Source organism: Spea bombifrons, chromosome 6, assembly GCF_027358695.1.
Source record: "Spea bombifrons isolate aSpeBom1 chromosome 6, aSpeBom1.2.pri, whole genome shotgun sequence".
NCBI lineage: Eukaryota > Metazoa > Chordata > Amphibia > Anura > Pelobatidae > Spea > Spea bombifrons.
Genome location: NC_071092.1, coordinates 47,414,236 through 47,429,734, shown reverse-complemented (window position 1 = coordinate 47,429,734; position 15,499 = coordinate 47,414,236). Strand labels below are relative to the sequence as shown.

Sequence of the window (15,499 nt, the reverse complement as noted above, 5' to 3'; positions counted from 1 at the left end):
AGTGGCGGCAGCCAATGGCGAAACGCGAGAGGCAGGGTTCAAAAGAGGCGCGGTTTCAACTCACGGAGTGGCTATGATGGGGCGGCGCTTAAGCGTGTACGTCAGGAGTGGACGTCTCTATGGTTACAGATAACGCTTTTCTCAGAACCGAGACAGCTGGTACCGTCTGCCGTGTGCGTGTCCGGTGGACTTCTCTTACAATCCGCATCATGTCCGGACCGGCGCCGACCAGAATAAAACCAAACGCTCAAAACCCCGGGCTCGCCATGTAAGTAAGAGCTGAGGAAACTTTCAGAGTATCTTGTGCAACTCTCATCATGATCAGCCAGATTACATTTTTTTCCAGGGATGCAACTCCCATTAAGCTTATCAAGAGCAGATTTTTTGACTGATCTGTAACCCACATCATACCCAGCCAGAACACTTTGTCGCTTTAGGGTTGCGAACTCCCATTATGCTTTGGGTTCTACCACCACATATTTATTATTATTATCATTCCTGGTACATCATCTTATAGACATATTTTTGATATGTAGGAGGTGTGGTTAGAGGCGTGGCTGGGGTAACTGGGTGGGGCATGTAGAAGAATAATAATGGTATTTATTTATCGTTTAATTTATAAAGCCGTGTCCTGCTGTTTCTATACACATTATCGGGGCTTTTAGGGCTGTAGAACCCTGCGATCCCCTCATACCCAGCAAACATTCTGACCTCCTGGAAAAGAGGGGCATCAGGAGAGGAGAGAGGGGGTCAGGAGGAGGAAAGAGGGGCATCAGGGAAGGAGAGAGGGGGTCTGGAGGAGGAAAGAGGGGCTCGCCCAAAGCTTTTCCTAATAATGACATTTATTAATACAAAAATCAATACCCTGAAGGTTTCCCTCCATAAACGCGCTGTTCTGTTGTTTTTTTCGCAGGGCGGCCCGATCCACGATGCGTCTGAATAAGATCTCCAAAATATCTGGCTTTGGAACCCAAAGCCGGATAAACTACAGCCTCGCCAACCGCAGCGTCATGGGAATGTCTAGCAGGAGGAGTATAAGTCTGAACGCCGACAGCAAAGCCACGGACAAGAGCGCCTTCCCGGGCATCAAGCAGGCCGTGCCGGTGAGCCTCAATATTAACCCTTTAACAGCTCTAATACCGGTCGTCGCGGAAATCCTGACTTGTCATTATTTAAAGATACACTTAACTGAGTCACCTGCATTCAAGCAGGGATATCAACCATAACAAACCGGGAGCAAAAGCACCAGTTTTATATACGATCACAGCAGGGAGGAATAGGAAGCAGTCCGGAGACCCCGAGAATCTGCCCTTTCCCCTGAGACTGGGGCAAAAACCTTGAGAGGTTCCAGATATAGATATTGGCCGACTAAAATCTGATTGGCTGCAGATGCTCACTGGTGATGTCAGTGAACTGGGACCAGACTCATATTCTAGTTAAGATCCACTTTATTGATTACAGCAAAAAGTGTCATTGTTGGTTTAACTGTCGGCGACCAAATCACAAGCGACAGCCTCAAACATCTAAATACATAAAAATAAAACAAACTTCATTTAAAAAACCTCTTTAAAAAAAAAAAACATGCTTCTGACTCTCATGCATTAACACTGTCATTATATATTGTAATTATATGATGTATACATAATATACTTTACTGAGAGTATTAAACATGCGCGGGATACACATACGGCTCCTGAATCTAAGATGAGACCGGCGACTGATTAAGGTTTGAGTCTTTACAGCAGGAAAAACAAACAGACTAGACGGAGGCCGGATGGGGCCGATCCGCCGGCAGATTTTTCTGTATTTTTATCATTTTTTTTGCAGATATATGACGATGCAGGAAATAACGTCGCACCACATCCACTTTTCCAAGCGGAACCAGGAGCTGTACCCCAAAAACCGAGTAAACTCTTCACTCCCCCAGAGTCGTCCGGAGTAGCCGCCTCCGATATCTTCTCCTCTGTGTCCTTCCAGCAAACCGGAATCAGTTCAAGTTTCGTGGGTCCGTTTTCAAGGTAAAAAAACACCCAGTACTTTAAATTAATGCCTAAAATAAAACATCTAAACAGATCTCACATTTAGTGGATTTTATTTATTTCCCGCATCAGATTAGAAACAACGCCCTGTTTTCTTTCTTTACTCCAGTTTGTAGTTTTTGCCCCATAATAATATGCAGGCAGCTGCATATCAGCCATTTGTTCTCGCTCTGTTATCTGACCCCCGATCTACTAAACCCCCCGACTCCTTATCATACTGCCTGTGAGGAACAATAGAATGGCTCAGTCTAAATCACCCAGCTGGACTCTCTGACAAATGAAAGTCTATGGAGGAAGGGACTTCATTACCATCGCCATAAAGCATCAGCTCAGCGTGGTATTTGAGCCAGGAAAGTCACCCAAAATATCACATGACTGACAGCACCGGCGGCTCCAGGTCTGCAGATAAAGGGAGTTTATTGGAACAAAATGAGATAAACCAGACATTACTGTATACAGCGCTGGGGTATTATATTACTGTATACAGTGCTGGGGTATTATATTACTGTATACAGTGCTGGGGTTATATTACTGTATACAGTGCTGGGGGGTTATATTACTGTATACAGCGCTGAGGGTTATATTACTGTATACAGTGCTGGGGGGGTTATATTACTGTATACAGCGCTGGGGTTATATTACTGTATACAGCGCCGGGGGGTTATATTACTGTATACAGCGCTGGGGGTTATATTACTGTATACAGCGCTGGGGGGTTATATTACTGTATACAGCGCTGGGGGTTATATTACTGTATACAGCGCTGGGGGGGTTATATTACTGTATACAGCGCTGGGGGTTATATTACTGTATACAGTGCTGGGGGGTTATATTACTGTATACAGTGCTGGGGGGTTATATTACTGTATACAGCGCTGAGGGGGTTATATTACTGTATACAGTGCTGGGGGTTATATTACTGTATACAGCGCTGGGGGGTTATATTACTGTATACAGTGCTGGGGGTTATATTACTGTATACAGCGCTGGGGGTTATATTACTGTATACAGCGCTGGGGTTATATTACTGTATACAGCGCTGGGGTTATATTACTGTATACAGCGCTGGGGGGTTATATTACTGTATACAGCGCTGGGGGTTATATTATTGTATACAGCGCTGGGGGGTTATATTACTGTATACAGTGCTGGGGGGTTATATTACTGTATACAGCGCTGGGGGTTATATTATTGTATACAGCGCTGGGGGGTTATATTACTGTATACAGTGCTCATGGTATTACTGTATACAGCGCTGGGGGGTTATATTACTGTATACAGTGCTCAGGGTATTACTGTATACAGCGCTGGGGGTATTACTTTATACAGACGTCCCCTTTGATATCCCGCGAGTCATGTGACAACTCATCTTCTTCTCAAAGCAGGCGAAAGAAAAACTCATTCTGTTAATTGTTAGCATTTTTCGATGTTACTTTATTCATGAATCTTAAATGTGATGAAATTCCGTTGGTTTGAACGTTTTCTATTTTTTGTATTTTTTTTTTTTTTTTATAAGATCGACGTTTGGCGGAAGCAGCTTCACAAAATCCAGCAGAGAAAATGAATCCCTGCTGGAAGAAATGGAGGATCCCGGTTACCGGCGAGACGTTACCGGTGGGTAAAACGTGTTCATCATTTGTCAGTCTTAATTTTTTGGGCTGCTCTTTGTATTCTGGGGGCAGTTACCCAAATCACGACTTGGTAAAACAGCAGGTACTGACAAAGGGCTGGTCCCAGGCCAATGTTACCCCTGAAAGAATAAAAGAAGAGCGGAAGCCGTTATAGCTGCAAAGGGGGGATGACTTCATTAATGTCTCTGTGTGATGTGAGACATGTCCCATGTGATGTCATCAAAGTCCCTGTTGGTATTTAGTAAAATGTTGGATGGGAGAGTCGGCTGAAATGCCTCGTTCCGTCTGAATTCGGATCATGGATAAGGGTCAATCCTGAGCTCTCTGCTTCGTTTTCGTTTGTCTTTTTGGGGTCCCTCCTCATTTTCGGGAATTCGTATGAATTAACAAAATTGGTGGATTTCGTTAAAATCTCTATAAATCCGAATGCACAAGTCTGGTAAATATTATATGTAGAGTCCTAGAGGTAACGTCGGCGGATTACATTTTTGTCCTTCGGATGTCCCAGTAAAGCGAGAAGAGGTGCCGGAGAAGCCGGGCGAAGAGGATTTAAGTAAAATCATCGACATTTGCCTGACGGAGACGGACACCGTGTGGCTCCTGGACATGCCGCCCTTGCTGCTCTCCGCGGAATCCGAAGAAGCCGAAAGAGTCCGGTATGTCCCAGGATTCCAGATAACCCCGGTGAGATCTCTCTGGCTTTCTTTATGATCCAGTGAAATACTTTGTTTCTTTCAGCGAGCGGAATAACGCCTACGTGGAGCTTTGTAAAAGCAGGGCCGGGAACGACCGATACGTCGAGAGATCAATGCAGACTTTTAACGGCGCCCCCAAGAGTAAAGAGGTTCAGTGCGAGAGGATCGGCTCGGCAGACGCAGGTAATCTCCGCCGGAATATTCCCGTAAACACCTCGTTCCCGTTGGATCTCCGTCACTCCTAAACAGGCGTTATCTAATGGTCGGCCGAGAGTGATGGTTATTCCAGCCCAACAATAGCAGGAGAAAGACAAGATGCTTAAAGTAATGGTGGTACAGCGCTGCAGAATATGATGGCGCTATATAAAATAATAATTAAATATTTCCTGTTGTGTCATCTGTTGCTCTCTCTCCCTCTCTCGCTCTCTTTCTCTCGCTCTCTTTCTCTCGCTCTCTCTCTCTCTCTTTCTCCATCTCTTTCTCCTGCTCTTGCTCTGTTTCTCGCTCTTGCTCTCTCTGTCCCCAAATATCAAACCAATCATTTGCTTTATAGTGTCCTCCCGTGTTCCTCCCGTGTTTCTATGTATGTTGTGTAGGGGTCATGGCTTCTGCGTGGGACTTGTACGATTCATTTAATTCCCCCGAAATCCCGCCAGCGAAAGTATTATTGGATGCAGCCATCACATCACAAAGCGTCGCCAGCAGCCAAACCGACACAAGCCGAGGAACGGGGTCCGTAAGCTCCATTGACAGGGGAGGTACGTTGCCACCTGTGGATATCGTGGACACTTTATAAATGTTACAAACCACAAATACTTTGTAACGCTGGATGTTCAGACTCGGGACCGCATTCTCGTGTTCTGTGTTACAGACGTGTCTTCGAGTACCGTGACCGAGATCGACCGACTGTCCGTCCGGAGGATCCCGGAGGAGAACGTGCCAGACGGAGACGAAATCCTAAAATCAGAGAAGTTTCAACAAGACCTGTTTTTCATGGAGCGGATCGTGGTGGAAAATATTTTTCAGCCAAAGCTGGCCGCCTACCGGCAACTACCGGTATTTGCAGGTTTGCCAAAAAATGTATTACATGGGATTTTGGCTACAGATCCCCAGACAGCGGACGAGGTCCACAATTACCCCATTTATTACTTACCTTACCGCGAATATCTCGCATGGTAACATTCATTCACCCGCTGCGAACTGACATCACGATCATCCCCATATCATTGGCTGTTCTTGGCATTCGGCTGCCAATGGGAGCGCAGAAGCAGCATCGTCATTGCTAGTGAAATTGTCACAAAGAATGGGCGAGTTTCCCAAATTATTATTATTATTATCTTTTATTTATATATAACATATATTCTTGCGTTTCAGATCCCGAAGCTGCTGTTGAAACGAATGATTCAGTCGCCCCGGTCGTCGCGTCTCCCAGCTTAGATCGGCTTTGGTCGTTCGTGTGCGATGTCACTAAAAGCCGCAACGTCAGCAGCTGCGCCTGGAACAAGAAAAACCCTGTAGGTTTGGCACCTCCGCACGTCCTGATTATAAGTGGCAGAAACAGGACAGTTTAATGCCCCTGACACCCCCCTGGACACTTCTTCTGCACAGCATTCAGCTGAGGGGGGAGCAAATGCACATGGGGGGGGAATTCTGCAATTTGCAAAACAGACAATACAAACATTTAAAGGGGCCGCTCAGCTGTCATATCCGTTAAGGTGGATGTAAAGGCTGGAGTGTCCCTTTAAACACATTTTAAAGGAATTTTTTTTTAATCTCAGGCTGCTTGGGGAAAAAATCTCATTTCCGGGGTCCGGTTTCTCGCATTATCCTTGTATTTATTCCCCAGGACCTCTTGGCCGTCGGTTATGGGCAGTTTGGATTTAAAGAGCAGAAAGGCGGGTTGGCTTGTTGCTGGTCTCTGAAGAACACCATGGTAATTCCCAAAATATCACACAGACTTCTGTTTATTTCTTCCTTAATCCAGCGTTCATTTTCCAGTTAATAAAATATACATTTATACGGGGTGTTCCAATAATGTGTCTCCCCCCCGTATGCCACGGGGGGGTTAGAACACCCGGAGGGGCAGGTAGGGGCTGAAGGCTGCCTCCATGGGGTTAATTCTTTTTTAGATAAGCCACCTTTTAATATCCTCTCTCCAGAACTGTAAGTATTTTTAATTACAGCTAATCTTTAAATTAAGTCTTCATGTCTTTAGATGCAGAGCGTTCAGTGCAACTACTCCTATCAACCCCAGTTGGAGATTGTTAACCATTTACATTGTGTCCACCGCTATGGATAGTTTATAATATATATAGTGAGTTATGTATTAAGAGCAATTCTGTTACAATAAAAAGTGGTCTTCTCGCTATGGAATGTTGGACCATCCTAATGGTTGCTATGGCGATAAATCCACTTAGGGTTGCACTGTATAAATAACCCCCACTGTCTCTAAAAAAGAAAACAAAATGCTTGTTTTGAGTTCCTTGCATTGATACCTTTTGACCAAATCTGCAAACCGTCTTGGTTCTGCCCCCAGTGGCCGGAGCGCATCTTCCATTGTGAAAGCGGAGTGACCGCTCTGGATTTCTCGGCTTCTTCCCCAAATCTCCTAGCCGTGGGGATGTATGACGGCACGGTGGCGATCTTCAACGTGCAGAACAGCAGCGACACGCCGGTGCTGGACAGCAGGTGAGCGCAAATATTTTGGGGTTTTCACAGAATTTAATCACTTTGGTGACTTGTTGATTCCGAACGGTTTCAGCTTCGCATTATTATAATAATAGTATTATTATTATTATTATTATTATTATTATAAGTGGGAAGCATGTCAGGGGATTGATATAAAGAGATTTAAACCCTCTGATCTCCTGGAGTAAAAAAAGGTCAGAATATAGTTACGATCGTGCTGCTTTAAAGCCGATCTATCAATTCTCCAAATCCTTTTCCATACACTGGATAAACCTATATAAGATTATAATATGCAGTATATATGTATTAGAATCCCATTTATCTCTATGCTGTTAGATTGTTCCACTCCTTTGGCATGCGCTGAGACTTTCTGCAGCAGTTGTTTTTTACGTGCGACTGAGGCCTTCCTATAGATCTTGACTATATATATTATGTGTGTGTGTGTGTGTGTGTGTGTATATATATATGTGTGTGTATATATATATATATATGTATATGTATATATATATATATATATATATATATATATATATACACGTTACCGTTCAGATGTTTGGGGCCCACTTGTTTTCCTTGTTTTTGTTAGAAAAGCCAGTTTTGTCTATTACAATATCATGAAATGGATCAGAAATCCAGCACAGACGGGGTTAATGTTGTAAATGACTATTGTAGCTGGAAACTGCTGATTTTTAATGGAATCTCTTCATAGGCATACAGAGGGCCTTTATCACTCCCATCACTCCTGGGTTCCAACGGCCCTTTATCACTCCCACCACTACTGGGTTCCAATGGCCCTTTATCACTCCCATCACTCCCATCACTCCTGTGTTCCAATGGCCCTTTATCACTCCCATCACTCCTGTGTTCCAATGGCCCTTTATCACTCCCATCACTCCTGTGTTCCAATGGCCCTTTATCACTCCCATCACTCCTGTGTCCCAATGGCATGTTGTGTTCGCTGATCCAAGTTTACATTTAAAAAGCTAATTAGAAAACTCTTTTGTAATTATGTTACAGCCAGAAATTTCCTTGTTTTCCATGAAAAGAGCTCAGTGACCCCAAACTTTTGAGTGCTTGCGTAGGTTGTTATGATATATATATATATATATATATATAGATGCAGATTTTTTGATCATAATATTACACAACAGAGAAAGTGTTGCATGTGATCCATCTGCCATCATATAATTGTTCTTAGTGATAACCCAAACAAACACACGTGTCCTGTGTGGCAGCTGAAGTGGATCGAACGTCACGGTAACGGCCTCGGAGAGGATAAAGGAGAGATTCTGGTGTCGATAAGCGCCGACGGCCGGATAACTAAATGGCGCATCAGGAAGGGGCTGGACTGCAGCGGTGAGTCTCTGGATCCATCCTTTCCATGAATAATTTCATACATTGTGGATCGTGGATCTGAGACCCAGTTCCTTGAAAAGGGGCCACATTTAATATTATTGATATATCATGAGGCTGTATAAGGTATATGAGATACAGATGGGCCGCTCTATACTTGCCTATAGCAGTTGCCCTGACATCATTAGATCAAGAATGGGAAGCTCTTGCTTTTGTATGATTCAGGATGATAGGAGTTGTAGTGCAGCTGGTATAGCCATGCCACGGACAGGAATGGTTGTTATTTGCCATTTATTTGCATGCCGTCATTGAATGTGCGGTGCTCCCGGTGAATCCTTGGAGCAGTGTTATATACACCCGGGTGTTAACGGGGCGGCGGGTTATTTCCTCTCGCAGATCTGATGAAATTAAAACGCACGGGAAGTGAAAGGACCAAAAAATCTGCGGTAGAAAAAGAAAACAAGAGCGAAGCGTTCATTTCACGGCAGGCCCCGGGGATGTGCTTCGACTTCCACCCCAAGGTGATCCGGGAAGCTGGGGTGCTTGGTGTCTGGGAATACGGTATTTAAAGGGCCGTATTTACTGGATTATAAAACGAGCCACCCCCCCACAAAATTAGGTTTTCTTAAAGATCCATTTTGGAAAAATAAACACTGTTTTTCCTTTCGTTGTTCTGACACTCTCAGTCTCTCCCTCATTCTCTATCGCACTCTCACTCTCTCTCCTTAATTCTCTATCACACTGTCAGTCTCTCCCTCATTCTCTCACACTCTCACTCTCTCTCCTTCATTCTCTGTCACACTCTCACTCTTTCTCCCTCATTCTCTGTCACACTCTCACTCTCTATCCCTCGTTCTCTATCACTCTCTCTCTCTCTCTCTCTCCTTCATTCTCTATCACACTCTCACTCTCTATCCCTCGTTCTCTATCGCACTCTCTCTCTCTCTCCTTCATTCTCTATCACACTCTCACTATCTCTCCCTCATTCTCTGTCAAACACTCACTCTTTCTCCCTCATTCTCTATCACTCTCATGAAGCGTAATAAAATATATATATAAAAAATGTTCGTTTTACTTTCCTTGGCACTTTCCCCCATTACATAAGAATGCACCAGGATCTCCTCTGCATTAGAATTTATATTTTTCATATTTTAAATTATTTTATTTAAAAAAGGCTCTGGAATCGATTGTTAAAAATACCTTAAAGTCTCCCACATGAAAGATGTCTGCGCAGGTTTCTTATTATTAATTCGATTCATTCTTTTCACGCAGGACTCAAATATCTATCTGTCGGGCACTGAAGAAGGACACATTCACAAATGCTCCTGTTCTTACAACGAGCAGTTTTTAGATACGTATCGAGCGCACAAGGTAAACGCATTAACTCTTCATAAACCACTGACCTGTAGCTCAGCCGGGTAGAGAACCACATAGCCGGGTACTTTGATAGACTGGTCGTTGGTCTCGTCTTAGATTCAGGAGCCGTATGTCTATCCCATGCATGTTTAATCCCCTCACTGTATTACCCTCTACCACTTCTGTTGGGAGTCTGTTCCCTTTATCGATCACCCTACCACATAACTGACAACAATTGCAGCCTCCAGGTCTACAGATAGAGGGAGTTTACTGTAACAAAATGAGATAAACCCAGCTTTTTGTCATTGTTGACAGACATTACTGTATACAGCGCTGGGGGTTATATTACTGTATACAGCGCTGGGGGTTATATTACTGTATACAGCGCTGGGGGTTATATTACTGTATACAGCGCTGGGGTTATATTACAGTATACAGCGCTGGGGGTTATATTACTGTATACAGCGCTGGGGGGTTATTATTACTGTATACAGCGCTGGGGGTTATATTACTGTATACAGCGCTGGGGGGTTATATTACTGTATACAGCGCTGGGGGTTATATTACTGTATACAGCGCTGGGGGTTATATTACTGTATACAGCGCTGGGGGTTATATTACTGTATACAGCGCTGGGGGGTTATATTACTGTATACAGCGCTGGGGGGTTATATTACTGTATGCAGTGCTGGGGGTTATATTACTGTATACAGTGCTGGGGGTTATATTACTGTATACAGTGTGGGGGGTTATATTACTGTATACAGTGTGGGGGGTTATATTACTGTATACAGTGCTGGGGGTTATATTACTGTATACAGTGCTGGGGGGTTATATTACTGTATACAGCGCGGGGGGTTATATTACTGTATACAGCGCTGGAGGGGGTTATATTACTGTATACAGTGCTGGGGGGTTATATTACTATATACAGTGCTGGGGGTTATATTACTGTATACAGCGCTGGGGGGTTATATTACTGTATACAGTGCTGGGAGTTATATTATTGTATACAGCGCTGGGGGGTTATATTATTGTATACAGTGCTGGGGGTTATAATACTGTATACAGTGTGGGGGGTTATATTACTGTATACAGCGCTGGGGGGTTATAATACTGTATACAGTGTGGGGGGTTATATTACTGTATACAGCGCTGGGGGTTATATTACTGTATACAGCGCTGGGGGGGTTATATTACTGTATACAGCGCTGGGGGGTTATATTACTGTATACAGCGCTGGGGGGTTATAATACTGTATACAGTGTGGGGGGTTATATTACTGTATACAGAGCTGGGGGGTTAAACTCAAGGGGGGAAATATTTATTTCCCTTCATTATTGGTTGGGCCCCTTCCCCTCAACTTGTCCTCCAGAATGAAAGCCCTATACGAGTTATATGTTATACATGGTACCAGTCCATATCTCCCTGTTTCTGCGTTTTAGGGGCCCGTGTATAAGATCACTTGGTCTCCGTTCTGCCCGGACGTGTTTCTGAGTTGCTCCGCAGACTGGGCCGTTCACTTATGGCGTCAGGACGTTCTGAAACCCGTCCTAAGCTTCTCCACCTCGACCAGCGCCGTGTACGACATCATGTGGTCTCCCTCCTCGCCGCTGGTCTTCGGAGCCGTGACCGAGAACGGCGTAGAGATTTGGGATCTGGGCGTCAGCACGTGAGTCCCCGCAATGCGCAAAATAATTACAACGGTAACTTTTGGTGCCCTAAACCCCTAAGGATGAGAACGATTATTATTATTAGTTATATTTCCCCGATCCGTGGTCTGGATCATGATCTATAAGTTATAAATCCGGATCCAGCGCCCATCGTTGTTGGGCTTCATTGATTCGCCGGTGGGATTCTGGAAGGGACTGCGAGTAATTAGTAAGTTCACGGGGGGGGTTGCGTCCCACTCAGGATATACCTATACATTTGTTATTCCCCCCCATCACAATGTTATCGTGGCCCCCACAAGGGACAGTCCGGTTTAGATTTCCGTAATCGTGAAGTTTTTTGTTTATTATATTTATTTTTTATTATTTTTAAGTATCAGAAACAAAATATCCTGTTTAAAATCATAATAATTTACATGGAATCACAGTAAGTATCCTGCGGCCTCAGTAACCTCTCTGTAAAACCTCAGCGGGGGCAGAAGCCGTGATATGAGGTCATGGTGCTGGTTTTACCGCAGAGGTCACGGCTACGCTTAATTACCGGAAACATAAAAAAAAAAATATATATATATATATAGATAATTATCTGATGAATTCCGTCAGATTTTATGAAATTTTGGTTTCAGGGTTCAGGTGGGGGTCCTGGGATAACGTTAAATTAAATTAACCGAAACTTCCCCCAAACCGCTCAAAGGATAACGTCTGGAAACGAGACGTCGTCGGGTTCTATTCATCGTTTCGAGTTTTTTCTCCCCAGGTTAGATCCGGTCGTCGCGAGTTCTGCAAACCCAGGAGTGAGACTTACGACAATTTTATTCGCGAAGAACACGAATTGCGTCCTTGTCGGGGACAGCGACGGCCAGGTGAACGTGTACGAGCTGAGGAACGCGGCCAGCACGGGGGGCTCGGAGGTGAGGACCCCCTCGGGGTAACAGGGAAGCCATTTATATCCCATGACAAAGAGGGTTTGTTGCCACCTCCATGTGGCATCTGCGTGACGCTGTAGGGTATGGCGCCCCCACTGGGTGAGAGGGCTGTAAGCTGCTGTGCAGTCAGAACGAAGCCTCTGCAGTCCGATTATCGGCAAATCAACAGAAAAAACCCTTATTATACCCCGCGGGGTAAACAGACCCTTTTGCAACAGTTTTCACTTTCTATTAACTCTTCAAGTGCCACCTGTAGCAAAATCAGGAATTAATGAATAGAAACCTAGAACCCGCCGGCAGATCGGCCCTATCCGGCCCCCGTCTAGTCTCCCGTTTCTCCTGCTGTAAAGACTGAAACCTTAATCAGTCGTTGGTCTCGTCTTAGATTCAGGAGCCGTATGTCTATCCCATGCATGTTTAATACCCTCACTGTATTACCTTCTGCCACTTCTGCTGGGAGGCTGTTCCATTTAACTATTACCCTTCCTTACGTTACATCTGTGCTCATAAAAGGGTGACCACATCGGCCATGTTTTCCAGGACACATCATTTTTAATATTGCTGTCCAGCCCAGATAAAATGCCGCCCTGCAGGATGTATATCTGATTAATTGGTTCCCTCCTATAAGTCTATACATCATCCATGCTGCAGGGTTGCGTTTTATCAAGGCTGGTCAGCAATATGTAAAAATGATATGTCCTGGATGGTGCCCCTATGCATCACAAGCATCACTCATGCGCCTCTGTGCTCCCCCCCCCCCCGGCTCGCAGCGGCTGAGAGTTGCTTTATTGGAGTTCTGCGAGTTTACGATGAAATAAACCGTCTGTGTAAATTGGAACAAGATGTTCCGCACTTAAGCTTAACGTCGATTCTCCGAACGTAACGATGTCGATTTATTTTTGTTTTCACAGGGAAAAGCTTTATACGACATAATTGAAGCGACATTAGCCAGCCAGCTGTGATTTACGAGCAGGAACGCTGCTGATGATGTCATAGCTCTAATTCCCACTAATAACAAAATCTCGCTGCCGTGACTCCCGGATCCCGCAGATGGATTTTCTAAATGATAGTAAAATAAATATATTTAAAATAGTTGGTTTTACGGTTCGGCTACTTTGTACTTTGTGTTCTGAATAAAAATCTGATAATACAAATTACTTGTTTTTGCAAGAAATTTACAAACACGCTACTGCTCAAAAGTTTCATCAGGAGTGATGGGAGTGATAAAGGGCCATTGGAACCCAGGAGTGATGGGAGTGATAAAGGGCCATTGGAACACAGGAGTGATGGGAGTGATAAAGGGCCATTGGAACACAGGAGTGATGGGAGTGATAAAGGGCCATTGGAACACAGGAGTGATGGGAGTGATAAAGGGCCATTGGAACCCAGGAGTGATGGGAGTGATAAAGGGCCGTTGGAACACAGGAGTGATGGGAGTGATAAAGGATCTCTGTACGCCTATGAAGAGATTCCATTAAAAATCATTTTTGTTGGATCTAGTCTAATTAATGAGATAATGCATAGAAAAAAAAGTATTTGATCTAACAAATGGAGTGATCTTTTGTTAAAATTCTTAATATGGGGCGAACCCGGCGCAGGTCCATTGTTGTCAGTCATGTGATATTTTGGGTGACTTTCATTTTTCAAACCCCACACTGAGCTGATGCTTTATGGCAATGCTAATGAAGTCCGTTCCTCCATAGACTTTCATTATTCAGAGTGTCTGTCTGGGTGATTAAGACTGAGCCATTCTATTGTTCCCCACAGGCAGTATGATAAGGAGTCGGGGGGGGTTTAGTAGATCGGGGGTCAGATAACAGAGCGAGAATCATACAAACGGCTGATATGCAGCTGCCTAAAAACTTTATATTATGGGGCAAAAACTACAAACTGGTTTAAAAAAGAAAGCAGCAATATTTAAGAAAATTCATTTTTTAACCTGATCCTAGGAATAAAAAGAATAGTGGGACCCCCGCTTTAATGCTTCTTATAATTCCCCCCAAATATCAGACCTGAGGTGTAGTAATTGAAACTATTAACTTTAAAATAAACACGTATGAAATTATTTAATAATTGGTAAATCCAAAGCTTTGGTCCCCGCTGTTATTTTACGCCAAACACTAAACCTAAACATCCCCCCCCCCCGTGAGCGGCGGCTGGAAAAAGGCGAAAATGTTTGCGTTTCGTCGAAATGATTTTCTCTCTGATAAGGTCTGTTATCTGATCGTATAGATAATCCGGCAACTCTTTTTACAGCAGGTAATGGAAGTTACAGAACCGTGAAGATTTTCCATAAGATCCCAGGAGATAATAAACGCGTTCTCTGTGGGCGCGCTCAGTACCTGGTTTACACCAATATTACATATTATTATTATTATTATTTTACATATTAAACATATTATTATCCTCTAGATCGTAAGCTTGCGAGCCGAGCTCTCTTTATCGAATGTATCGGTTCTTCTTAGTCTGTCGGTTCTAGTTTTGTCAGACTCATTGAATGTAGGGACTGTAAAAAGCGTTGCGGGAATTGTTTGCTCTATATAACTCCAAGATTATAATAATTATTGTCATTATTATTAATGTTATTATTCTCACTGTGGTTATTGGTTTTATTTTTATTATTATTTTTATCCTTGTTATTATTTTTCTGGTTATTATTTTTACTGTTATTATCATTCTGGTGATTTTATTATGGTTATTATTGTTATTATTTATATTGTTATTTTTATTGTCGTTATTATTAATGTTGTGATTATTCTCGTTGTTGTTATTATTATTGTTATTAATATTATTATGAAACATTGTTAATTGCTGGTTATAACTGCACAAAGATATAGGGAGTAAAATAGGTATCCAGGCATTAGAAGACTTTACCCCAAAGAGCTAACAATCTAAATTATTTTAAGGGCATGTTACTAGTATAAACGCGCTCAATCGAGAAAAGTCGACACATATTATCGTTCTGTAGATCTGATATCTTAGTTATTAGCGGTTTCATATTGAAATTTCATTATTCTGTAATCTGCCCGTTTTCTTGCACCCCCCCCCTCCTTGGCATTGCCATCCCAGAACCGAAGCCGTTTCTCTTTAAGACCCCTTTCATGTTTAATGCCCCCCGTTCAGCTACCCGCTAAATTCTGA

The 15,499-nt window shown here is 43.5% G+C and overlaps 1 protein-coding gene across 1 annotated transcript; it reads left to right on the top strand.

Moving 5' to 3' along the window:
* The first annotated feature begins 92 nt into the window (after positions 1 to 92).
* DNAI4 (dynein axonemal intermediate chain 4) lies at positions 93 to 13,483 on the top strand. Its single transcript, XM_053470048.1, has 17 exons — positions 93 to 268; positions 914 to 1,103; positions 1,828 to 2,018; positions 3,556 to 3,653; positions 4,137 to 4,326; positions 4,409 to 4,548; positions 4,962 to 5,123; positions 5,237 to 5,431; positions 5,740 to 5,879; positions 6,212 to 6,298; positions 6,902 to 7,053; positions 8,252 to 8,409; positions 8,803 to 8,927; positions 9,679 to 9,777; positions 11,208 to 11,434; positions 12,190 to 12,343; positions 13,270 to 13,483. Exons 1-17 carry the CDS (start codon positions 120 to 122, stop codon positions 13,318 to 13,320), a joined length of 2,508 nt encoding a protein of 835 aa, XP_053326023.1. The 5' UTR covers positions 93 to 119; the 3' UTR covers positions 13,321 to 13,483.
* Positions 13,484 to 15,499: the final 2,016 nt, after the last annotated feature.